Source organism: Triturus cristatus, chromosome 6 (genome assembly GCF_964204655.1).
Source record: "Triturus cristatus chromosome 6, aTriCri1.1, whole genome shotgun sequence".
Taxonomy (NCBI): domain Eukaryota; kingdom Metazoa; phylum Chordata; class Amphibia; order Caudata; family Salamandridae; genus Triturus; species Triturus cristatus.
This window is the reverse complement of record NC_140589.1, coordinates 36,377,490-36,403,582: the sequence shown is the minus strand read 5'-3', so window position 1 is coordinate 36,403,582 and position 26,093 is coordinate 36,377,490. Positions and strand designations below refer to the sequence as shown.

Sequence of the window (26,093 nt, the reverse complement as noted above, 5' to 3'; positions counted from 1 at the left end):
GAAAAGAGAAGGTATGCTTGGAGGATGACTGATTCTGTGATCGGAACATGAATCATCGAGGGCTAACTAATCCCAATATAGAAAGCGAATAACTTGAGTATTGCCGACCCTGAAATAAAAAGAGAAATCTGTGACGGATTACCAGTTCCAGAATAGACGAGGAATCCTGGCTAGATTACTAATTCCAGGATCAGATTAAGAATCAGTGATCGATTGTGGCTTCCGTGATAGAGCACCGCTCAGTGGCTGTCTACGGGTTCCAGGATGGAATCTCAAGGGGAGTCCTTCACCGAGTACTAATCACATCTGCTACATCGTCATCACTGTAATGATCCTTCCCTAATATTTCTAAAGTAGTGTTCATTTTGCTTTTTCTCATCTCTCTACATTTTGTGCTGTTTCCACCATATTCATGGCGGATGTCGCTTGCTCTGGCAAGGAAGTCCTGCTGATGGCTCACTCCATTTAACTCTTGGTTCCTCCCCCAGGTGGCTCATCGTTGGAGGACAGCGCCTTCGGATACTTCATCGTGGCATGTGTGGTCATCATCCTGGCCATTGTCTCCTACATCATTCTGCCAAGGATGGTATGGAACCCGTGTACCTTGTGCTGGGGACCCGAGGGAAAGGAGTCACTGCTCCCCATGGCTTGCTTCGTTCGAGTGTCAACATCCCACTCACTGTCAAGCCGTTGCTTCCTTTTACTTGGCCATACTTAGACACATTAACTACACACTCCTGCTAGACATGCATCATCTTTCCTACTCCATATCCAATCCCCACTGACCATCCCTGGTCTTCCATTCTAATATCCCACCCACCACATCCGTTATTCCGTCCCCCTCTGATTGCCTGCCTTTGACCCGAGCCCTCCCACTGCCCTGCTCAGACAGTGACTGCTAATCATGTTTTTCTGTTCCAGGAATTTTACCAGCATCACTCGGTGCAGAGCAATAAAGCGGACACAGAGTTGGACGCCACCGTGGAGATGATCCAGAAAGGTAAAGATCGCTAGAGAGTGGCAGCGCCTTAAGTCTGGGCGTCGCGTGGGCCTATGTGCAAGAGGAGAAGGCAAAGTGAGACAAAGAGCTAAGAACAACAGCAGTGGAAGTAATACAGAGAAGGGGTCAGTCGAGAGACTGGGTGGGGGAAATAAGGGAGATGAGGTGAAGGTGCAAGGGTTAGTGTTGTAAGGCTGTATAGGTTCCAGCACTCCAGGAACATCCCCACCCCCTTGGAGTAGGTACTGTGACAGCATCTAGAGTGTGGACATGTTGGGGGATCTTGTCAGGCGGTGGCGTACTTAACTGAGTAGCATGCAGTTAGGGGCCCTTGTATACTTCTGTATCCACACTGTAGGGGGAACTCTCATACCACTGCACAACATAGTGATTCCTCAGCTTGCCCCCTACTGCCCAGAGGTGGTTCTACTTCCTCCCAGTGCTGGCAGAGGTGCTAACCCTGCGTGCTTCCTCCCTTCAGTGGTCACACTAAAGTGCAGTTCTGAGAGCGGTGCCATCCCTCCTTCCAGTGCACACACTGCAAAGCTTTTCTAGAGGAGTTGGAGGAGAGTTGGGGATACCTTCCTTCCAGTGATCACACTGCAGTGACATAAGAGACGCAGCACTGCACAACATTACATTTGTCCTTCTAATGTACGCACGGTGAAGCAGTGCTCCAGGTGGTGGAGCCCTGCTAAGGTAACGTCCATTCTTTGTGCTGAGCTAGACGAGGTGCAGCGCTGTTAGCAGTGAGCTTCGTCATTCATCCCAGTGCTCACACTGTACACCAGCGGTGCGGGAGTTGCCGCACTACTGGTGGTTTTTTGCTTTCTGGCAGTGTGCAGACCACAGCACTAGGTGAGCTGGTGCAGTGCTGGAGGGCAGACATCTAGTGGAACACGGAGGTCAGTGCACACGGAGGAGCAGCATAGAGAGGTGCCCTCCCCCCCCAGTGTTCACACTTCAAGACAGGACTGCTAGTTGTACCATCCTTCCAGTGCTCACACTTCAAGACAGCACTGAGGGAGGTGAAGGACTGCTTGAGGTACCATCCTTCCAGTGCTCACACTCCAAGACACTGCTGAGCGAGGTGAACCCTCCTTCCAGTGCTCACACTCCAAGACACTGCTGAGGGAGGGGAACGACTGCTAGAGGTACCATCCTTCCAGTGCTCACACCTCAAGACAGTGCTGAGGGAGGTGAAGGACTGCTAGAGGTACCATCCTTCCAGTACTCACACTCCAAGACACTGCTGAGGGAGCTGAAGACTGCTAGAGGTACCATCCTTCCAGTGCTCACACCTCAAGACACTGCTGAGGGAGGCAAAGGACTGCTAGAGGTACCATCCTTCCAGTGCTCAAACCTCAAAACAGTGCTGAGGGAGGTGAAGGGCTGCTAGAGGTACCATCCTTCCAGTGCTCACACCTCAAGACAGTGCTGAGGGAGGTGAAGGGCTGCTAGAGGTACCATCCTTCCAGTGCTCCCTCTCCAAGACAGTGCTGAGGGAGGCGAAGGACTGCTAGAGGTACCATCCTTCCAGTGCTCCCTCTCCAAGACACTTCTGAGGGAGCTGAAGACTGCTAGAGGTACCATCCTTCCAGTGCTCACACCTCAAGACACTGCTGAGGGAGGCAAAGGACTGCTAGAGGTACCATCCTTCCAGTACTCAAACCTCAAAACAGTGCTGAGGGAGGTGAAGGGCTGCTAGAGGTACCATCCTTCCAGTGCTCACACCTCAAGACAGTGCTGAGGGAGGTGAAGGGCTGCTAGAGGTACCATCCTTCCAGTGCTCCCTCTCCAAGACACTTCTGAGGGAGCTGAAGACTGCTAGAGGTACCATCCTTCCAGTGCTCACACCTCAAGACACTGCTGAGGGAGGCAAAGGACTGCTAGAGGTACCATCCTTCCAGTGCTCACACCTCAAGACACTGCTGAGGGAGGCAAAGGACTGCTAGAGGTACCATCCTTCCAGTGCTCACACCTCAAGACAGTGCTGAGGGAGGTGAAGGGCTGCTAGAGGTACCATCCTTCCAGTGCTCACACCTCAAGACAGTGCTGAGGGAGGTGAAGGGCTGCTAGAGGTACCATCCTTCCAGTGCTCACACCTCAAGACAGTGCTGAGGGAGGTGAAGGGCTGCTAGAGGTACCATCCTTCCAGTGCTCCCTCTCCAAGACAGTGCTGAGGGAGGCGAAGGACTGCTAGAGGTACCATCCTTCCAGTGCTCCCTCTCCAAGACACTTCTGAGGGAGCTGAAGACTGCTAGAGGTACCATCCTTCCAGTGCTCACACCTCAAGACAGTGCTGAGGGAGGTGAAGGACTGCCAGAGGTACCATCCTTCCAGTGCTCACACTGCAAGACACTTCTGAGGGAGCTGAAGACTGCTAGAGGTACCATCCTTCCAGTGCTCACACCTCAAGACACTGCTGAGGGAGGTGAAGACTGCTAGAGGTACCATCCTTCCAGTGCTCCCACTCCAAGACACTGCTGAGGGAGCTGAAGACTGCTAGAGGTACCATCCTTCCAGTGCTCACACCTCAAGACACTGCTGAGGGAGGCAAAGGACTGCTAGAGGTACCATCCTTCCAGTGCTCAAACCTCAAAACAGTGCTGAGGGAGGTGAAGGGCTGCTAGAGGTACCATCCTTCCAGTGCTCACACCTCAAGACAGTGCTGAGGGAGGTGAAGGGCTGCTAGAGGTACCATCCTTCCAGTGCTCCCTCTCCAAGACAGTGCTGAGGGAGGCGAAGGACTGCTAGAGGTACCATCCTTCCAGTGCTCCCTCTCCAAGACACTTCTGAGGGAGCTGAAGACTGCTAGAGGTACCATCCTTCCAGTGCTCACACCTCAAGACACTGCTGAGGGAGGCAAAGGACTGCTAGAGGTACCATCCTTCCAGTACTCAAACCTCAAAACAGTGCTGAGGGAGGTGAAGGGCTGCTAGAGGTACCATCCTTCCAGTGCTCACACCTCAAGACAGTGCCGAGGGAGGTGAAGGGCTGCTAGAGGTACCATCCTTCCAGTGCTCCCTCTCCAAGACACTTCTGAGGGAGCTGAAGACTGCTAGAGGTACCATCCTTCCAGTGCTCACACCTCAAGACACTGCTGAGGGAGGCAAAGGACTGCTAGAGGTACCATCCTTCCAGTGCTCACACCTCAAGACACTGCTGAGGGAGGCAAAGGACTGCTAGAGGTACCATCCTTCCAGTGCTCACACCTCAAGACAGTGCTGAGGGAGGTGAAGGGCTGCTAGAGGTACCATCCTTCCAGTGCTCACACCTCAAGACAGTGCTGAGGGAGGTGAAGGGCTGCTAGAGGTACCATCCTTCCAGTGCTCACACCTCAAGACAGTGCTGAGGGAGGTGAAGGGCTGCTAGAGGTACCATCCTTCCAGTGCTCCCTCTCCAAGACAGTGCTGAGGGAGGCGAAGGACTGCTAGAGGTACCATCCTTCCAGTGCTCCCTCTCCAAGACACTTCTGAGGGAGCTGAAGACTGCTAGAGGTACCATCCTTCCAGTGCTCACACCTCAAGACAGTGCTGAGGGAGGCGAAGGACTGCCAGAGGTACCATCCTTCCAGTGCTCACACTGCAAGACACTTCTGAGGGAGCTGAAGACTGCTAGAGGTACCATCCTTCCAGTGCTCACACCTCAAGACACTGCTGAGGGAGGTGAAGACTGCTAGAGGTACCATCCTTCCAGTGCTCCCACTCCAAGACACTGCTGAGGGAGGTGAAGACTGCTAGAGGTACCATCCTTCCAGTGCTCCCACTCCAAGACACTGCTGAGGGAGGTGAAGGGCTGCTAAAAGGCCTGTTAGAGGTACCATCCTTCCAGTACTCACACTCCAAGACACTGCTGAGGGAGCTGAAGACTGCTAGAGGTACCATCCTTCCAGTGCTCACACCTCAAGACACTGCTGAGGGAGGCAAAGGACTGCTAGAGGTACCATCCTTCCAGTGCTCACACCTCAAGACAGTGCTGAGGGAGGTGAAGGGCTGCTAGAGGTACCATCCTTCCAGTGCTCACACCTCAAGACAGTGCTGAGGGAGGTGAAGGGCTGCTAGAGGTACCATCCTTCCAGTGCTCACACCTCAAGACAGTGCTGAGGGAGGTGAAGGGCTGCTAGAGGTACCATCCTTCCAGTGCTCCCTCTCCAAGACAGTGCTGAGGGAGGCGAAGGACTGCTAGAGGTACCATCCTTCCAGTGCTCCCTCTCCAAGACAGTGCTAAGGGAGGCGAAGGACTGCTAGAGGTACCATCCTTACAGTGCTCACACTGCAAGACACTGCTGAGGGAGGTGAAGACTGCTAGAGGTACCATCCTTCCAGTGCTCCCACTCCAAGACACTGCTGAGGGAGGTGAAGACTGCTAGAGGTACCATCCTTCCAGTGCTCCCACTCCAAGACACTGCTGAGGGAGGTGAAGACTGCTAGAGGTACCATCCTTCCAGTGCTCCCACTCCAAGACACTGCTGAGGGAGGTGAAGACTGCTAGAGGTACCATCCTTCCAGTGCTCACACTCCAAGACACTGCTGAGGGAGGTGAAGGGCTGCTAAAAGGCCTGTTAGAGGTACCATCCTTCCAGTGCTCACACTGCAAGACACTGCTGAGGGAGGTGAAGACTGCTAGAGGTACCATCCTTCCAGTGCTCACACTGCAAGTCACTGCTGAGGGAGGTGAAGTATGCTAGAGGTACCATCCTTCCAGTGCTCCCACTCCAAGACACTGCTGAGGGAGGTGAAGACTGCTAGAGGTACCATCCTTCCAGTGCTCCCACTCCAAGACACTGCTGAGGGAGGTGAAGACTGCTAGAGGTACCATCCTTCCAGTGCTCACACTCCAAGACACTGCTGAGGGAGGTGAAGGGCTGCTAAAAGGCCTGCTAGAGGTACCATCCTTCCAGTGCTCACAGTCCATTCCTAGGTAATGTGCTTGCCTTCCTTCAAGTGTGTGTCCGGGCTAAGGAAGAGGCAGCCCTGGTAGAGGCCCTCTTTCCTTCAGAGCTCACACAGCACTGCTGGAGGTGACATGCATCATCCAGTCAAGACACTGATATGGTCTGAACTCTTTCCCACTCTCCGAGTTGGGTCAGAAAATATTTCTAATCCTGAATCTTCGAGAACAGAAGGTGCTCTTTGAAGCCAGTCGCGGATCCTCAACCCTACACTGATGGTGACAAGGCTGGTTCATATAAGGCACCATCTACCCTGGCGAGGTCAGTTCCATCGAGGCGTGGAGTCCGAAGCACTGGAGTTTGTACTTTTGTTCGTGTCCGAAATGACATGTTTTTCTTCCTAACCAAACCAAACCCCCTTAGGTTTCAGCTGGAGGCAGCTCTCAATTGTCCCCCAGATGCTGCCCTTTCCCACAAGACCATTCTGCTGTTTTGCTCTGTTTCTAGAGTACTTTATTTTTGGGACCCTTGACCCTAGGAGCCTGACATCTTACCTCAGAACACAGGATCCACAGTACAGACCATGGAATGGGGCAACACCGAACACTCACAAGAGATCGCTCTACCCAGCTAAGTTCTGAAAACTAAACAAACTTTTGTTGGGTGGGCATCCAAGGATGGACAACGCGTGTCGTCCGTGCCAGGCAAGGGCAGAACTCTCACAAACCACTCCTGTTTGAGAGAGGTGACCTCTTTTGAAATTAGTCTAACCTGGCACACACGAGCTGGACCTTTCTGTCTTTTCTTCAATGACAGTCACAATGGCTAATGTGTAACCAGGGCTTTTGGCCTTGATGTGGCTCGACCGAGGTGATAGCGACGCCCTCCTTACAACGTTTCCAAACACTTGAAATGTGCATGTTAAGAAGAAGTAATCCCTAGCAGGAGGGGCAGTTTCGAAGGCATAACTACCCCAAGTCCCCTCATCCACCCTCACACCCCCAGACTTTAAGGTGGAGCTCAAAGGTTCCTCTGTAGGATGTCAGGGAGGATGGGGGAGGTTGTAGGAAAGGCTGTAGCCAAGTTTAAGAGGAATGACACGCATCGCAGACTGAGCGGAAGGTACCTCCAACTCGAGTTTGGAAAGAAGAAATGTGATAGAAATAGTAGACAAGGTTGTGAAAAATCTGTCTAAATATACCCTTGAGTTCAATGTGGTGCAGTGTGTAGAAATGTCATACACTCAACAGGAACAGGACACGGTAGCAACAGGAAGTGTAACTCCCACTGCAGACTGACGGAACCTCGTAATAGGAGTCACAAGGCGCCATCTTAAAATGAGGTCCCATGGAGAGGTCTGTCTTGAACAGGCAGAGCCTTTAAACTGTTACTCATTACTGGTTTACTCTCTTAAAGGGAGGCCCCTGGCACCAGCAGTTCCTGGGCATGCGTTGTCAATCATGTTGCAGAGAAACGCAGATCACAGGTAAGAGTGAGGAGCCAATGGCGTCCCCCAAACAACATTAGAGCAGAGGGCCGTGCCCTTGGTACACCCAACATCTGTCCGCCTGCTGGGTGTGGGAGGGCAATGCCCGTGGCACCCCCAGCATCCTTCTGCAAAATGGGCAGAGAGGGCCATGATGGGCATGAGAGGTACCCGCAACATCCTTCCCCTGATGGGCATGAGAGGTACCCACAACATCCTTACGCCTGAGGGGTGTGAGAGGGCCATGCCCACAGTACCCCCAACATCCTTCTGCCTAATGGGCATGAGAGGTACCCCAACATCCTTCCCCTGATTGGCATGAGGTATCCGCAACATCATTCCACCTGAGGGGTATGAGAGGGCCATGCCTGCGGTTACCCCAACATCCTCCCGCCTGATGGGCATGAGAGGTACCCGCAACATCCTTCTGATGGGCATGAGAGGTACCCACAACATCCTTCCACTGATGGGCATGAGAGGTACCCGCAACATCCATCCGCCTGCGGGACGTGAGAGGTCCATGTCCGGGATACTCCCAACATCCTCCTGCCTGATGGGCATGAGAGGTACCCACAACATCCTTCCTCTGATGGGCATGAGAGGTACCTGCATCATCCTTCTGCCTGAGGGCATGAGAGGGCCATGCCCACGGTACCCCAACATCCTCCCCCCTGATAGTAGTGAGAGGGCCGTGCCCACGGTACCCACAGCATTCTTTGCCTAATGGGCGTGCAAAGGCCATGCCCGCGGTGCCCCCAGCATCCTCTCATCTAATGGGCGTGAGAAGACTGTGCCCACGGTACCCTGAACATCCTCCCGCCTGATGGGCATGAGAGGGCCGTGCCTGCGGTACGCGCAACATCCTTCCCCTGATGGGTCTGCGAGGGCCATGCTCGCGGTACCCCCAACATCCTTCCACCTGCTGGGCATGAGAGGGCCATGCCTGCAGTATCCCCAGCATATCCGCGGTATCCCCAGCATCCTTCCACCTGATGGGCGTGAGAGGGCACTGCCCGCGGTACTTGCAGCATGCTTTTGTCTGCTGGGCGTCAGAGGGCAGTACCCGCAGTACCCCAACATCCGTCCACCTCCTGGGCATGAGAGGGCCATGCTCACGGTACCCCAGCAACCTTCAACCTGCTGGGCATGAGAGGGCCATGCCTGCAGTACCCCCAGCATCCTTCCATGTACTGGGCGTGAGAGGGCCGTGCTCTCTGTACCACCAACATTCGTCCATCTGCTGGGTGTGAGAGGGTAATGCCCGTAGCATCCAAGCATCCTTCCGCCAAATAGGGTGTGGGGGCGGTGTCTGCTGTACCAGCAGCATCCCCTCGCCTGATGGGTGCGAGAGGGCCATGCCCGCGGTACCCCCAACATCCTTCCCCTGATGGGAATTAAAGGTCCATGCCCGCAGTACTCTCAACATCCTTCTGCCTGATGGGCATGAAAGGGCTGTGCCCGCAGTACCCCCAACATCCTTCCCCTGATGGGCATGAGAGGGCCATGCCTGCAGTACCCCCAGCATCCTTCTGCCTGATGGGTGTGAGAGGGCCATGCCTGCGGTACCCCAGCATCCTTCCGCTTGATGGGTGTGAGAGGGCCATGACCGTGGTACCCGCAGCCTCCTTCCGCCTGCTGGGTTTAAAGGCCGTGCCCGCTGCACCCACAGCATTCTCCCAGCTGATGGGCATGAGAGGGCCGTGCCAATGGTACCCCCAACATCGTTCCCCTGATGGGCATAAGCAGGCCATGCCTGCGGTACCCCCAACATCCTTCTGCCTGATTGGGCCGTGCCCGCGGGACCGCCAGCATCCTTCTGCCTGAAGGGCGTGAGAGGGCCATGCCCACAGTACTCCCAGCATCCTTCCGCCTGATGGGAATGAGAGGACCATGCCCGCGGTACCCCCAACATCCTTCCGCCTGCTGGGCGTGAGAAGTCCCCAATATTCATCTGCCTGCTGAGCGTGAGAGGGCCATGCCCACTGTACCCGCAGCCTCCTCCCACCTACTGGGCATGAGAGGGCCATGCCTGCTGTACCCCCAACATCCTTCCGCCTGATGGGTGTGATAGGGCCATGCCAGCTGAACCTCCAACATCCGTCCGCCTCATGAGCATGAAAGGGCCATGCCCGCGGTACCCCCAGGATTCCTCCGCCTGATGGGCGTGACTTTGGGTTCTGAAGGGCACAGCAGATGTAGAACTAGGATTACAAAGAAGTAATTCCCTTTAAGGCTGGAATTAGTACCGTCTCCTTTTGCTCCACCCATGTATCCTTTTTGTTCTTCGTGTGCTCACTTATATTCAATTAGTTTATTTTCTCTTATGCTCACAATGTAAGCTTTGTCACTATGCTCATTTCTTATACTCACGTGCTTATCTCATGTGCTCCTTGTGCTCAACATGCATATGCTTTCTTTATGTTTATCCTTTGTGTTTTGTTTAAGTTTACCAGCTCTTTATCTCGAGGAGATTGGGAACAGCACGAGAGGCACTGTGCTAAAGGGAGAGGTGTCTACAAGTAGTGGTGGATGTGAGACAATGGGGTATAGGTAACATGCTGACATTTTAGGAAAGAGAAAAGAAGAAATTCAGTAAAGGCGAGTGTCTTGTATAGAAGAATGAGAGTAGTGAATCTGTGGTCCTCTGAGTCATCTGAGGTCAGCAGGAAGCGAGTTCCAGTTGGAGGTGCCTGCTCCAGACAAAGGATAACGAGGCGCTTTAGGTTTGAAATGATGGTTTTCTAGTCTTAACTTGTCAGGGCTTCTAACATTCTGGTCTCCCACTGAAATTTCCAGAGATGTTCTGAAGTATTCTGGGTGATGATTGTGTATGTCATTAAGTGTGCCGGTTTGAGTGTATGTCCACTTCGAGAGGAAGGCTGTGTTGGTCTTCGAGGACTTGCAGTTACCGTATGCTCATAACATTCCCTCTGTTTATATTCACAATAGGGGAGAAGAACGGAGTGAAGACCATGGCGGGCGATTCTCCGGAAGGGTCCAAGAAGGAAGAACCATCCGTCATCACTATCTTTAAAAAGGTCAGTGTGAGAGGGAGAGCTTCCTTAACTGATCGTGAAGGGAGCCTAATGTTTCAGGGGCGACTGATTGTGCAGCTGTCAGAATAACAGCTACGAGTCCAAAGTCTACAAAAGTTCAAAGTCTTTAACAGCATTTCGATGAGGAATGGGCGGATGTTGTTATGAACATGGAAAAGGGAATCAGAGAGGCCAGAATGAAATTTACTCTCTTCAAAATTCTTCATAACTGGTACAGGTCACAAGAAAAACTCAAGACAGCAGGTTTAGTACACCAATCTACCTGCTGGAGGTGCTCACAGGAGGACTGGGATATACTACACATTTTATTCCGATGTCCAATTTTGAAGAAATAGTGGTCTTCCATAACTGGCTCTCTACACAGAGCTAAACATGTCCATTCCTTTAACGGAATTATATTACGTGATGTTACCGATCTCCCAAATCTAACAAACCATACGAGATGATTGATAGCTAATATACTCACTGTAGCAAAGATTTGTATATTAAGACATTTGAGAACACCTCAATGTCCTACACGTGACGAATGGCTTATTGAAATGCATAACGTGGCATCATATGAAAAACTCATTGACAGATTGCAGGACAATGTTGGAATTTTCATCCATATTTGGAAACCTTTTCTAATTAATACATATTCTATTTCTGGTAATATTTAAGATTTTTCCTTCTAATTAGGAAATACAATAAGGGAGTTCCTTCCTTTTTTGTCTCCTTATTAATTCATGATCATCTTTATTTATATTCATGCTGTTGCTGTTATCATTAGGGCTAGTGATGCTCCAGCCATTAACACTGTTATTTTCATTCGGACTTACTGTTCACCTATTGGAAATTGTTGAGTTAGTAGGAGTATCCCCACTTGAAATGTTACATTTGTATGATATTATCGCTACTATCTTCCAATTATCTATAATATATGGATGACTACATATTGTATACTATCTACATCATCTCCTCCCTTGTCCACCTTTCCTATTTCTTCCTTTCCAGGCTTTATGAGTATTTCAGATATTGTATCTTTTGATGTCTGTATTATTTTTTTGTGTTTAGAAATCTGAGAAGTTAACATTTTATAGTTATTTAGTATGGAATAACTTGATTTATTATTTATTCTCCTGTTTTTATGTTTTGTTTATATACTGACATGCACTTCTCAATAAAAATATACAACAACAAAAAAAGTATTTAACAACATACTAGTACCACCACAGAAACAAACAGCGATGGCCAATTAGCCTTGATAGCCAACATCATACCCGTTAGAAAGACCAGTTCTCTCCTGAACACTGTCCAGGTGTCCTGCACAGATCATTTGCTAAGATCACTTTACTCTGTCCTGCCCACATTTAAGAACTCCCTGTCCCGACCCTCACAAATCAAGGCTCTTTAAATCCAAGTCAAACTGTTTTACCTGTATTTTCAGCGCAGCGTTGATGATGTCTCTGTAGGAGGCTTAGGCAAATTATTTACCTCTAAACTCATGGACATGCTATGGAACATGTGTAATTCCACAGCACCCCAGAGGTCAGCCAGAGATAATTTTTCAAGCCTAATTGGTTATCTGAACCTATCCACCACTCAACAAAACCGTTGCTACGTAGAAGGCAGCCTGAATCTGAATCTGATCTCACAGCGCTTGGGCAGAGGATAGTTCTCACCGTCTGCAGGAAGATGGCAAATTCCTTATTCCATCTTAAATATCACAGCTTCATCAACAAAAACCCCACAAACTCTTCACATTTTGGAAAACGTCCACCTCCCTGAGCACTCCAAAGCTGCTCCCATCCATATCAAGGACACTGCACCTACCTAAATAACCTTTACCTCGAATCCTCAACGTAGAAATTAAAGCTGGTTCGATCACTAGTCTCACTGGTCTCAAAATTCCAGAAGTTGATCTCTTTTTATATCAATGCTTTCTTTTTCTCTTCAGTATAAAAGGAACAGACAAGTTCACTCTCATGGCCCTTCCCAGGTTCCAGATGACAATATGTATAAAGGATTGGCTAACCAGTGTCTCAAAACGTGTCCTCCTAGGCCTTCCAGTTTCTTGCGTCATCAGCTCTTCTGTAGTAGGGCATCTCTGTGTATAATCATAATCATGTGAATAGTCCCGCCCATGGGCGTGGATACCAGAGCACTTCAATAGATATATAGTCTCTGAAGGTGTCTTCCACTGCAGTCCTGCATAGACACTTAAGAGATAATAAAAGACAATAATGCAGCCTGAAAACACCAGGCTACTCTGGCCATTACTTCACCCTGAATTGAAAAGGATAGCCAGGTAACAGTCAAATTCAACTATTTCACCAAGTTTCACTTCACAAAAATCCCTTTTTCATGATAGAGATGAAGGGTTGGGCAGACGAGCCCCATAGACTGCCATTATATGTCTGCAAATGGATACCGTGCCTCTAAGGATCCTTCCAGAGACCCTCGGTATCCCATGATGCACAGCCAAAGGCCAGTTACTTTCAGTTCTTTTTTACGGCTCCTGCTAGCAGGACCCTGGAGCATCTAGCTCTTCCCTTTTTGGTTTTCCATTCACTTTTAGTGATTAATTCTGGATTTTTGTAGTTTCACTCGATGTCTTTGGCCCTGGTCTACATTCTGCTGTGGTTTTTTGGCAGAATTTCTGCAGTTTTCTTGTCAAAATGCTATCTCTATTTGACAAGTGTCTTAACTGCCGTAGGAAAAAGGCCAAGCCTGGAGCTCACAGAGTTTGTTTTCTGTGTTTGCCTGTGTCTTGCCTGTGACACCTGTCTTCTCTGTAACATCTTTTCCAGGCGCACCTTGCGAACAGGGAGAAGATTTGGCTCCCTGGGTTGGAGCTGGGAAGACGGTAGGCATCTTTTTCAGCCTCTGGGAAAGGAGAGAGTAAGTCCTCTATCAAGTCCCATGCTGCGACCTCTGGGGTGCTCACCAGCAGGAAAATGACTGAAAAAAGGCGCCGGTCCCAGTCGACGTCGAGAGAGTCGACATCATGGAAAGCCGACGTCATGGAGAGTCGACGTCATGGAGCTTCGACGTTGACGTCATGGAGTGTCGACGTCATGAAGGCTCGACGTCATGGAGTGTCGACGTCATGGAGTGTCGACGTCATGGAGTGTCGACGTCATGGAGTGTCGACGTCGTTGATGGTCGACGTCGTTGATGGGCGACGCCACGGATCGTCGACGTCGAGGTGAACATCGATGTCTAGGTCCCATTTCCGGGCCTCGCTCTGTGGGGAGCCTATCATCGTCGGCGGGGACTTCGCGTTCCAGGCAACGTCAACTTCGTGTTCCAGGGACGTTGGTTTCTTTGCCTCTTCCGGAGTATTCGCATACCTACTCATCATCTAGGTCGCCTCCTGCTCCGCCTCCACTGGTGGTACCATCGGGGATACCTCAGAATTCTCTCCGGCTCCTCTCCCACCCACCGCCTCAGCCTCAGGGGCCCGTGGCTCCACAGCCTACGACCCCGTGGAACCTCGATGACCAAGAACAAGGTCTCGTTTTGGGGCGTCGGTCACATGGGCTCCGCTGTCTTCCATAAGTCGTCACCGTTATGGAAGGTCCCGGTTCAGGCATGCCAGGGATGCATCGTCCACGAGTACGGGGAGGTGCCCTCCTACTCTTACGAATTTCCCCTATAACGGGTTGTTCACTGGTTGGCGGTACTTAACGTTCGTCCACTGCCACCTGCCAGAGTCGACATCATTGATGTTTAAGCCTCTACAGCTGAACCATACAAAAAAATAAAAAAATTAAAATATTTCGTCCACTGCTTCCATTGGTGCCGGGTTTGGAGGAACTGGCGGTAGAACTGTTTAATTTTTTCCTGGAGTCAGACCCTTCCTTCCTCCGGTTGGACCCTACTCCTGACTTTGTCACAGTGGTGGCGGCATGCAAACAGCATGCTGTGGCCCGCTCTTGCTGGGCCGTTGTAATAGAGCCCTATGTGAGTTCCTTCACCAATTTGTGGATCTCCTGCCCAGAGACAGGAGGAAAGCCTTACAGGAGATAGTCTATAGGGCCTGATGGTTTCGGATCTAATCATCGGCACTGCAGTTGATATCTTGCTCCTGGCGACCCCCGGGTATTGCCATGGTTTTGTTCTACGGCGACATACTTGTATTCGTCTGACATCTCTGAAGCCTGCGGCACAGCAGTGTGTTTCTAATCTCCCATTCTCTGGCGCAACTCTTTTGGCTCCCCGGATAGCGAGGTGGCCCGCATGAAGTCCGAAGCGGAAGCTTTGAAGGCTGTAGGTTTGGAGAAGCATGGAGAACGGCTTAAGACCTTCCGCCCTTTCCAGCGGCGTTATTCCTCCCAGATTTTTTATGCAGTCTCGGGCCGCCATTGAATAATTTAGGACAAGTGGGTGCTGAATATTGTGCGCAGTGGATACGAGACTTTACCAGTTCTCCTCCGTCAATCCCTCCAACTCGATCACGCTACATACGCGAGTTGTAGAAGGAGGCCAACACCCTCTTCCAGTAAAGGAAGATAGAATCGGCTCCTCTGGGACAGAAAGGAACAGGATGGTACTCTGTTCCTTCTAGTGTGCAAGAGAGACATGACCGAGTGTGGAACCGTGTTCGACTTGCGACAAGCCGACACATGGGTTCAAAGAGTAAAAATTCCGGTGGTTGTCCCTGCATTGGATTTCCCCTCAACGTCATCAGGGAGGCTGACTATGCGCATTAGATCTGCAGGACGCAGATTCTCACGTACCCATAGCGGGGAAAATATTGCAAGTTCCTGCTTTTCACAGTGGGCAACAACCATTATCATTACTTCATGCCGCCTTTCGGCCTGAAGTCAACACCTCAGAATTTTCCATACGCAAGGACGTAGTGGCTGCGCATCTGAGAGGGAACAGTGTCCTAGTCTATCTGTATCTGGACGGCTGGTTGATCAAGGCAGCTACGTTCAGGTAGCGCGCCTGCATTTCAATCGGACTTCCAATCTCTTACTTCGTTTGGGTCTCCGCATACAGCACCTCGGAGCTACTGTTGACGCACGCACACCAACTGTGTCCTTCGGAGGAGAGATGCGCTTCGATCCTTCGGAAGGCTCAAGCTCTCATGATCATGCCCTCCATAACGGTGGGGCCGGTCTCGTCTCTCCTGGACTTTATAACTCTATGTGTCTTCCCTTCTCCAAAGCACGCCTCCCTATGAGACCCCTGCAGGGAGCTCTGGAGGCTCAGTGGACCAGACACTGGGGGGTTTGGGAAGACTGGATTCAGCTGTCACGAAAAGCTCTACAGTCCATCCGCTGGTGGTGTTCTCCATGAAATCCCTACTGGGGGATTCCCTTCTGCAAAGAGATGCCCATGCAACCCTTAGTGCTAGTTGCTTCTCTACCTGGCTGGGGTGCGCATTATGACCGTCTTCAGATACAGGGAACATGGTCCTCGAATGAGACCAGGTTCCACATCGTCTTCATGGAGCTTCGAGCAGTCCGGATGGCGCTAACGTCGTCCAGCCGTTGTTTTCCCACCTGCTTCCTGCTTGTCCAGATGGTTGACACAGCGACACTGTTCTGCCCCAACAAGCTGGGGGTATCCAGTTCTCGAGTGTTGTCTCGGGGATCCCAGACAATCTGGCTTTGGCTGTTGGCCATGAGTCTGACCAGCATGGCAAATCTCTTTCCCTGTGTTCACAATGCTCATGCAGGCGCTCTCAACAGACTCATTCACGTAAACCACACATGGGTCTTGCACGATGACATGGTGCATGACATATTCGAAGGATGGGATACTACGGGAGTCGTTCGGTTCTCTGCCGCAGGAAACGGCAGATGCCACGACTTCTCCTTCAGGTTCTGCCACCCAGGGACTCTGGGGTAGGCTCTGTAGTTCGATTGGTCAGGCGGTTTTTCTCTACGCTTGTCCGCCAATTTTTCCTGATTCAGACGGTGCTGTTCTCTCTCTTACGGGCCTAGATGGTCCCCGTGGCTTCGGAGTGGCCCCGTCAGTGGGGGTTCACAGACCCACTCCACCGGTCTCTTCTGCCATTTTCTCCGTCTTTGATGCAGGCCGGACCTTCTGAAGTAGTTTGGCGGACAGAGGGTGCACTCCGGCCTCTTGTCGTTGCATTTAGCGGCAGGGCTCCTGAGCTCGTACAGTGAGGACATTTGAATCTCCGTAAGGCCTGTATGGAGATTTTATATAAAAAAAAATTTTTTTTTAAAGTCAAGCTTCCATCTACACGCATGTCCTATGCGCATAAGAGACGAGATTGTACATCTGGTGTGTTTTTAAGGACGCGGATCCTGCCTCGTGTAAGGAAGATGTCCTCCTTCCTTACTTACTGCTCTTGGCTCTATCTGGTTTTCATTGTCATTCCATAGTAGTTCATCTGGCAGTTTTGACTGCTTATAGGAAATGTCCTTCACAAAATTTTGTTTGACAATCCAAGTCATCGGAGATTTTCTTGAAGGATTGACGGAAGTGTTTCCTCCCATTTGGCGCCCTTCGCCTTCCTGGGAATTGCATGTAGTCCTGTCACAACTGATGAAGGAACCCTTTGAACCCTTCCGTAGGGTTTTTCTGTAGCATCTGTCCTGGACGATGGTTTTCATTGCGGCCGTAACTTCTGCCCCCAGGATCAGCGTGCTTCAGGTTTATGTTGTACAGAACCTTATACGGTTTTCATTCCTCTAGGGTAGTTATGAGGACTCAATCTTAGTTCCTTCCTAAGGTTGTGTCAGAGTTTTATGTAACAAGTACTGTTACACTGCCTGCAATTTTTCTTTTGTCTGAATCCCTCTTCTCCTGCTGAGAGAGCTTGCTTCCCTTATGTTAGGAGGGTCTTGTAATTCTACTTTTGGACAAGAGTTACGATATCCGTAGTTCAGAACAGCTATCTGTAATCTATGGCTCGGTCTGAACTGGTATAGCTACCTCCGTACTATCTGTTTCTGGGTTGCTTGTTTTCCTGTATTCAGCTGTGTTACAAGGAAGCTGACAAGCCTTTGCTTAGTGAGCCTAGGGCTCATTTTTCCTGAGGTAAAGCAGCTGCTGCGCCGTTACTTCGTAGCGTACCTATTTTGGAATGCTGTAAGGCTGCCACTTGGAAGTCAGTCCATACCTTTGCTAAACACTGCTGCCTGGACTCTGATGCCAGGGCAGATGCTCAGATTGGGCATGATTATGACTATACACGAAGATCCCCTACTACAGAAGGAGTAGTTTCTTACCTGTAACTCCAGTTCTGTAGTAGGGGTATCTCTGTGATAGTCATAAGCAACCCGCCCTCCTCCCCGATGGATGAAACAGTGATATCCTGATGCACCAGACCTTTCTTTATACGCCTTCAAAAAGAACTGAAAGTAACTGGCCTTTGTCTGTGCATCATGGGATACCGAGGTCAAATATTGACTGGAAATGGCGACGTCCAGGTCAAGATACAAAGATGTCATCAGTTCTAATACACACCAACACAGATTAGTTGTCGTCCGTATTGATAAGATTAAGTCCCCGAGCACTCAAAAGTAGTAAGTGAATATATTTATTGATCCGTAAAAGTAGGTCCACACACATCAAGACGCGCTTATTAACGCTTCAAAAAAAAAAAGTACTTTATTTTTTTCGTGTGTACTAGAACTGATGACCTCTTTGTATAGCCATTGTGCTATATTTTATTGAACCATTACTTGACCTGGACGTCACCATTTCCAGTCAATATTTGACCTTTCTATTATTAGCCTTGAGAAAGTCACAGTACGTATTCGTACGGACGAAACACGTGTTGGCTGTTGCGACTGTTGCAAATTTGGACATGAGTTCGACAAATCATTAAAAAGAATACGTTTTTGAAGATTTGACGTCTATGCAAATCACTTCATGGATATTTGGAACACTCTGGAACTATTGAACGACATTGAGTAAATTATTGGTCCAATTATTGGCTCAAAAACAAGGGTTTGATATATAACTGTTTGGATTTTCAAGATGGGTGTGCGTTATTAGCTGGTTTTTTCATTAATGATTCTGGACAAGTTGTCTCTTCAACTTACCAACTGCACTCCTGGGTAGTGAGAGCCTACAGCTTCTTCAGCACCCCGCTATACTTATAGCAAATATATACCTAACACGCCACTGACTGAATTTTGATTACATCATTGTTGCTCTTGATGTGCGGTTTTTTCCAAATGTTTTGGAACACTACTACCCCTTTGTGTTGTATACCACTTGTGTTTCAATACATTGAGGTAAAAATCTGTATCGAGGTTCTACTTTTTCATCGGACGGATGGGGTTAATCATAAAAAAAATTCCCCATAGCACTGTATTTTATACCCTTTCTAAATCTCAGTGTCTCAGATGTGTCCTTCCTTTCCTCTTATGTGTACATATTTGAATTCTGCAGTCTCTACTCATGGTAGATGAGGTTTAAACTAGTCGCCAGTTTAGTCCCACCTCTGGCCTGTCTGCAGCTCTCTGTTACCCTTCTCCATTCTGTTTCTCCTCCACAGAAATATTCATTCACTTTCCTTATGGAATGTGGAAAGACCAAAAGGGACTAGCAAAGTCTGTAAAGCACTGAGGGCAGGAGAGACATCAGGCCAGAGAACCTGTAACACAGGATCCAAGTGGATCGAACATTGTAGAAGAAAGAGCGAAGTTAAAAACTCCAGAGGTGAGAGGGGCCGGTGGACAGAGGTGACGGGGGCCGGTGGACAGAGGTGAGAGGGGCCGGTGGGCAGGGGTGAGAGGAGCTGGTCGCTGCAGCGCCTTTTCTTTATATTCAGCTTCTATTCATCGTGGCACAGATGCTGTTGGGTGTCAGTGGGGCAGCACTGCAGCTCTGTCTGCACACACCATATCTCATGGCAACAACAAGAGGACAGGCAGTTACGTTTGCCTTGGACAGTGCTGCCCCACCTCCAAATGTCACTGGAGTAGGCTTCTCTTTGTGCATCTTGTTTCTTGCTGTGGCTCCTGCAAGGGTGCATCCTCTGGATGAAAGTTTGGGAGTCTGATACAGTAGACTCAGCCGTGAGGTCTTACTACAATCACCCTCAGCTGTGCTTCCGAAATACCCCACTGCCCTGTAATCTGCCTGTCCTAAGGGTGAGCTTTGTCAAGGAAGAAATGGAACCCAGTGCATCTACAACTTCTACAGATCTAAGAGCAGTGCTGCTAAAGATTATGTCCAAACTGATCAAATAAAGAGTTTGGAGAGACAAAGTGCACGCCTAGTTATTGAGGGAGCAGCACTGCAAAGGGTCACTTTCTTTCCGGCTTGTCGTTTATCTGGAGTTCGAGCAGGGGCGCAGCTAGACTCCGAGTTCTGGGGGGGCTAATACTTTGATCAATGGTGGCATAACCATTTTTAGAACTTGGGTTAAAATGACTAGTTGAGGCTCCCTTTACTGTAGTGGCATGCTACATAATCCGGACAGCTCTATAAGGCACAGATTGTTGAAGCTGTATGCAGTAGTACTACGTGGTAACCCTGAATTCTAGCCTCCAGCGTGTATTCAGGCTATTGATACGCTTGGCAAGAACCACAGCTTCATGAAAACAACTCGTATTTGGAAAGATGTTGGTGCTGACAGCACATGATAAAGCACAGACTCTGAGCGTAAAGTATGATTGTCCATGGTGCATCTGCAGCACAAGGATTCAAATTATCCAGCGGTATCAGCTGCTACCGCTGTCAGGACATTTGTTATCCCTGGTCGTGTCTTTGGCATTGCTGCTTTTGGGGTTCAAGGCAGTTGCCGGATAAAAAACTAAACATGGCTATAAAAGTCCTACACTGGTCAATCAAAAGGAGGTCCAAGAGGCTTAAGATGGGTCAGATGATCAACCATGTATTGCCATTCACAGTAAAAGGGTACGAAATGTCAGGTCCACTTTGGTACTTTAATTGTTTGAAGTCCATACCAGCACAGGACCAACACCCAAGCATGCATCGCATATATGCACATTAGTACAAGGGGAGTAATAAATAGTAGTGATTTTTAAAAATAATAACAGTGCAAGAAGAGGAAATTCTGCAGCCTTAAGTCTGTTGAATTTCAGCCCAATGTTTGTTCTCTTTCTCTCACCCCATCAATCTTCGGAGTTCCTCCTCTGCTCATCATCCTGCAACTGCTTAGCACTTCTTCCCCCTTTTCAATCCCCACTTATCTATATGTAAATGTAAATTTGATATTTGTATAGCGCACTACTCACCCGCAAGGGTCTCAAGGCGCTTGTACGAATACCGCTGTGGAACCCATCCTGGCTTTCCCTGTGAGGCGTCCACTCCTGGGCACCCCCAAGGTGGAGGCAAGGCATCCTTAGCGTTGTGGGGGCCGTTGTGGAGATTAAGCAAGCTATTGCCCAGAGTTGCAGAGTGGGACTCCATGATTGGAATAGGCACTGAGGCGAGAATTATCAGGTCCGTGGAATTTTGAGCCCCAGACCCGCCGAGGCGGGGAATTGAACCCTGGTCCCGGGCTAGACCTCTGCATCAGGGTCTGCCGCTCTAATCATTGAGCCACACTTCTCCACTCATTGAGCCACACTTCTCCACCTTCTCTATAGACCTATTCTGCCTTTCTTCTTTAGATCCTTCTTTAGATCCACCAATGAGTCTTTCTTCCTCCAACTCTTCTCATCCCAAGTACTATCAACATCCTTAGCAACTTCATCACTCTTCCTTCCTTCGCCACAATCCCTTGTACTCATCTCTTATTCTTACTTTTCTCCACCCTGTTTCCCCATTGCAAAATTATTTTGCTCTCTTCATCAAATTCTCCCTCAGACCTCCACCACATTGGCCTAGTGAGCCTTCTACAAAAAATCCTAGGGGACGGTTTCTTAGCATAGAACAGATGTCTCACAAAGGTAGAATTGTGGACAGCCCAATTTGAGGGGATGCATGTTGCCAGAAGGCCACCATGCCCCCTGCCAGCAGTTAGGTCTAAAATCAAAGGTAGTAGCACAGTCACAATATTATTTGGTACATTACCCCACTCCACCTCCCAAACATGAAATGTTATTTCAAAGGTAGTAACAGCATTGCACCTTCTGAAAGACACACTAAACAGGCAGAATATAAGTGCCATTTATCTATGTTTTTCCACCACACAAAACATATACATCATTGGCAACAGCAATAGAAGCTTGCCTCAAAGACAGCACATGCATTGCATGGCCAGCAGAAAGAGGAACCTAGTGCCCCCGCTGGCATCAACAGTGTATGAAGGCTGATGTGAGGGACAGGGTTATGCCATGAGGTTCATCCCTGCATTAAAGTCTGTGTTTGAAGAGAGGGTTAGTGCAGAAGTCTGCTTCGAGGTCCCCAGCAATATATGCAACGGGGAGAGTAGGGGTGGATGCCAGCTCAGAGTGTCGGGTCAGTGATCTGCTGCTGACGCTTCTGTCATCTCCCAGAACTCCTCTGTCTTCCCTCAGTGCAGATCTTCAAACCACCCAGCTCATTAAATTATTTTATTCGGGACCCGAGGAGACCATCAGCTTCCTGGGAGGTGTGGTGGTAAATCCCATCAGAGGAAAACAAAAGAAGGCTGTAAGATGGCAGATAGTCAAGATGATAAAGGCAGTCAGGGTGTGAAGGTTACAAGGCCCGTGGAAAGCAACATAGTAGGAGCTAAAACACCCAGCCCATAGCAGATGGTAAATACTCTACAATCAGAACACATTTCTCACTGTGTGTTAGGAGTGGGAAAGAGGCCAGGACGTGTAAAAGGCCAGGATGTCATGATGGTCCCATATGCACCTGGAAGGCCAGGGTACAAACTCCAGCATCATCCATGGAACCCTTCTTTGTCATTTAGCACATTTATAATGTTGTGTTCTACGTAGCGATTGCTACGGCAGATTTATCAAAAAGTAGTAAAGTGCTGTGCGGAATGTTTGAGGTAATCTCAACCAGTGGTAATTATTCAGGACCCCATTCCAGTGCATGATTGTTTTTCCCACCAGACCACCTCAGACAGAAAGAAGCAAATTAGCCTTGGCACTGCTCCAATAGATGTAGTCCTGCTGAGACTGAGAGCCAGAGCCCCTCAGAGCAAGAGCACAAACAGCCCTAGACCTATTTTGGCCCGTTCGCCCTGGTCAGTCGGGTGAGTGAGGCCTATAATGGAGTGAGCACAGGACCCAGGCTTACAGCGTGGCGCTGAAGAAAGCACTAAAGGAATGGGTGGAAAGTTTGAATTACTGTCTACCACTGGTAACTGCTTGAGGCTGCATTCCAGTCCATCATTTTTGTGTCCGCCATGCCATCTCTGACAGGAACCAGCCTCACTCCAATTTTTGTATCACTGTAAATAACATGTTCTAACCTTAACTCAGTGATATACACTTCATCAGCCTGTGAAAGGTGAAAGGTTGGACAGCCCTGCTTAATTCCAAATCTTTTCAGGTTGCTCATAGATATGTGTAAATGGCACAAATATGGCATATATAACTACCTACATACACCCAGCTGTATATAATGAGCAGTAAGCAAGTTTGTATATGGAAGCGTAAATTTTTTTATTTGATTTGAAAACGTAATCTATCTTTTGTGCATTTTACTTCTAATAGTGCTGCACAATATCACTGGCTTCACAGCACAGAGAAGTAAATAAAACTCTATTAAGTTGTACGTTATAATTCAATACGCTGGTCTAAATTTATGGACTGTTTCTGTGAAAAGCAAAGTTCTTCTGGCATAGCACAGCCTTTTAACCGCCATGTGATGGGTCTTTATGGTGGCTCGCATGTTGAAGTGGAAGTGTTGCTGCATACCCCTGCTGTGTACTTGTTGATGGGTGTGGGGTGTGATTCCCACAAATCCGCATTAAATATGGTAGGTAATTATTTTTTGTTATGGCATTCAAACAATCATGTACATAATTTGAGACAGGAAGGCAGCAGCCGTATTGGAAAGTAAAATGAACACCTAGTGGCTTGTCTGGGTTCTAAACTGTCATTGTAGGGAACACTTTAGATGTAACTGAAGGTCAAGCCAGTAGCCCCAGCCCTGCCAGCCCACATCACAAAACTTGACGGGGGGAGGGGGGTAAAGCCCTCTCAGCCCAATGGTCGGTGCTCTCCTGGGTTTAAACCTACATATCCTTGGCAGACTCGGGAGCAAATGGTGCAGCCCGCAGGCACCAGGACCGTGTACTTTGGATGAGCCCAAATGCTCCTTGATGTTGACAAAGCTAGTAATTTCTTCTGCAAAATCAATGTTCAGACTTGACGGGTGAGTTCCCGCAGGCTGCAATTCTGCCGCTACTTTACCTTGAAGCAGTGGATTTCTTCTCAGATGCAGAAGCGCTGCGTGTGCTGAGTTAATGTTTTGTTAAATGCACTACTTAGTATGCTTCCTGATGTAGTTTCTTTAGTAAGACTTCCAGGCACATGCTAAATTAACCTAGTAAGAGATATACAGCAGCGGGTAGACCTCACAACTTATGATAGGTCTTTCTTCTTTCAACAACCACTTTAGTAAACGAGTGGCCGTGCATTTACTATTAGGAAATTCAGAGTCTGAATGGATCTGAACTACATGCTAGCTAGGATGAATCCCCCTCTTCCTAAGATTTAAGGTTTTCAGTTTTGAAAATTGATACCTCTCGTCAAAATTTCCAAGCATGAAGTCTGTAGACAAAGTGTGGATTTAATGACCATTCATCTTTCATCTCAAAATGATCTCAGACTTCCATATGAACCGAGAGATCTGCCTTCCTGTCTTCTTTATTTGATCACATTTCTCCAGGCTACCTCTGGGTTCAATATCCCGATGTTCAATGTGCTTTGAAATTGTTTATTAATGGCTACAAGGAATTTAACTGCACTGGCTGGTTATTTGTGATTTATACCGGAAATGGACCACAAAGCAAAGTTTCCACGCTCCAGTTTCCCAGTGGGCTCCTTCTTTTACTAACTATTGACATGACATATGTGCAGCTTCCTGCCTAGCGTGGCCCATGCTACTCTCTCATAACAGAGGCAACATGGCCTATTTCGATTGACAGAGTAATCACATGGACCAGCTCCAGTGTCACTATAGGTCAGCCATGTTCATTCTCTCTTCCAGTGCCTGACTGTGCCTGACTTCCCAGCAGCCTTTGCTTGGTAAGCTTTTCCAAGAATTGGGCGCATGTAAGATCAAAGAATAGTTATTACCCTCTAGTGCCTCTTACTATGCAAACCCACCATTCCCAGCTGATCTCACATCACAACTAGAATGTGGGTTCACATTAGCACGATTTCAATAGGGCAGTGGCCGATGCCCCCCAGGACTCAAAGGGATTGCAACCAGAGGTCTGCAGCGTGATTTGTCATTGTCCCTTGCACTTCTGCTCACAAAAACTGTACAATAAGTATACAAAACAGTGATGGGTTGAAATCTTGAATTATTGTCAGCCACTGGCATTCACTCAGGGACGTATCCCAATCCATCGTTATTCTGCACACCATGCCACCGCAGCGTTGACCCAGCTATATGCAAATCAGTCTTGACCCTGCACCTCATGGGAACAGTCCAGCCCGAACTGCCAATCAGGACCAACCTGAACCAAAACAGAAGCACACTTGATCACTGGAACCCGACTGCTGAGCCCATAACTAGGGTTAAACCAGTCCCGTTTTCCTTGGGTTGCGGTTCAGGGAGGACATAGCCTGGCAGTTCGGGCTGGACTGTTCTGATTGGGTCAGGGTCAAGACGGATTTTCATATGGCTGGGTCGAAAATCAGGTGACATGGTGTGCAAAATAACTAAGGATTGGGATCCAGCCCGAGTAATTACCAGTGGCTAAGATTAATTTAGGCATCCATCCCTCGCTGTTTTTTGTATACGCTATTGTGTCGCTCTAAGTGAGACGGGTATGCCCAGATGTGGGTCCCATGCACACAGTGTCACTGGAACCAAGCTGTACCCGGCTGATGAGCCCTAACTGGGGTGAAACCTGTCCGAGGTTGCTTGTGTTCTGGTTCAAGGAGGACCTGGGTTAGCAGTTTGCGCTCAACTATTCTCATTGGAGAAGGGTCAAGACTGATTTACATGCAGCTGTGTCTGAATTCAGGAGTAATTACCAGGGGCTGAGATTAATTTAGGCATTCCATCCTTCACATTTGCATACTTTAATATACCAAAACTGTACAGCACTGATTTAGGTACTGAGACAAGATGCAAGTAGCGTAATTAATACTGTAAAGTTAGCTACATAAAATGTTGCATACGTGTATAGGTTTGGGTGAGAAACTCTTTTTGCCTGTCCCCTCTAGCCTCTGCTGTATTCTCTTTCTGCTCTGTGTTGTACAATGCGTGTTCCTCTGCCTCCGGTCTCATCTTTTGTGCCTGTTTTCTCTCCTCAGATCTGGGTCCTAGCTCTCAGTGTCTGCCTGGTGTTCACAGTTACCATTGGTATATTTCCAGCTGTCACTGCTGATGTGAAGTCCGCAATCGCAGGAACCGGCAAATGGAGTAAGTATCACCGGGGGGTTCTGGTGTAGAAGGTCTAAAGATGAGGGTGTTCTGTGGCCTGAATCTGGAGGAAGTCTTTGCTGAGAAGTAAATATGAAAAGCTCCCAGTAGAACCAGTTTTTGCTGGAAAGCTCCCACTTAGTAGGACCAGTTCTCACAGAAAAGCTCCCAGTAGAACCAGTTCTCATTGAAAAGCTCCCAGTTGAACCAGTTCTCGCTGCAAAG

General features: G+C 48.9%; 1 protein-coding gene across 9 annotated transcripts in view; it reads left to right on the top strand.

Annotated features, from left to right (window-relative positions):
• The window catches only part of SLC29A1 (solute carrier family 29 member 1 (Augustine blood group)), a 1,214,204-nt gene that overhangs the window by 1,145,446 nt on the left and 42,665 nt on the right, over positions 1-26,093 (top strand). For all 9 annotated transcript variants that reach the window (XM_085610197.1, XM_085610199.1, XM_085610192.1 and 6 more), the window contains 4 exons: positions 489-586; positions 922-1,000; positions 10,330-10,418; positions 25,760-25,868. In XM_085610197.1, coding sequence (XP_085466323.1) covers positions 489-586; positions 922-1,000; positions 10,330-10,418; positions 25,760-25,868 — 375 coding nt within the window. The remainder of the gene's footprint in view (positions 1-488; positions 587-921; positions 1,001-10,329; positions 10,419-25,759; positions 25,869-26,093) is intronic.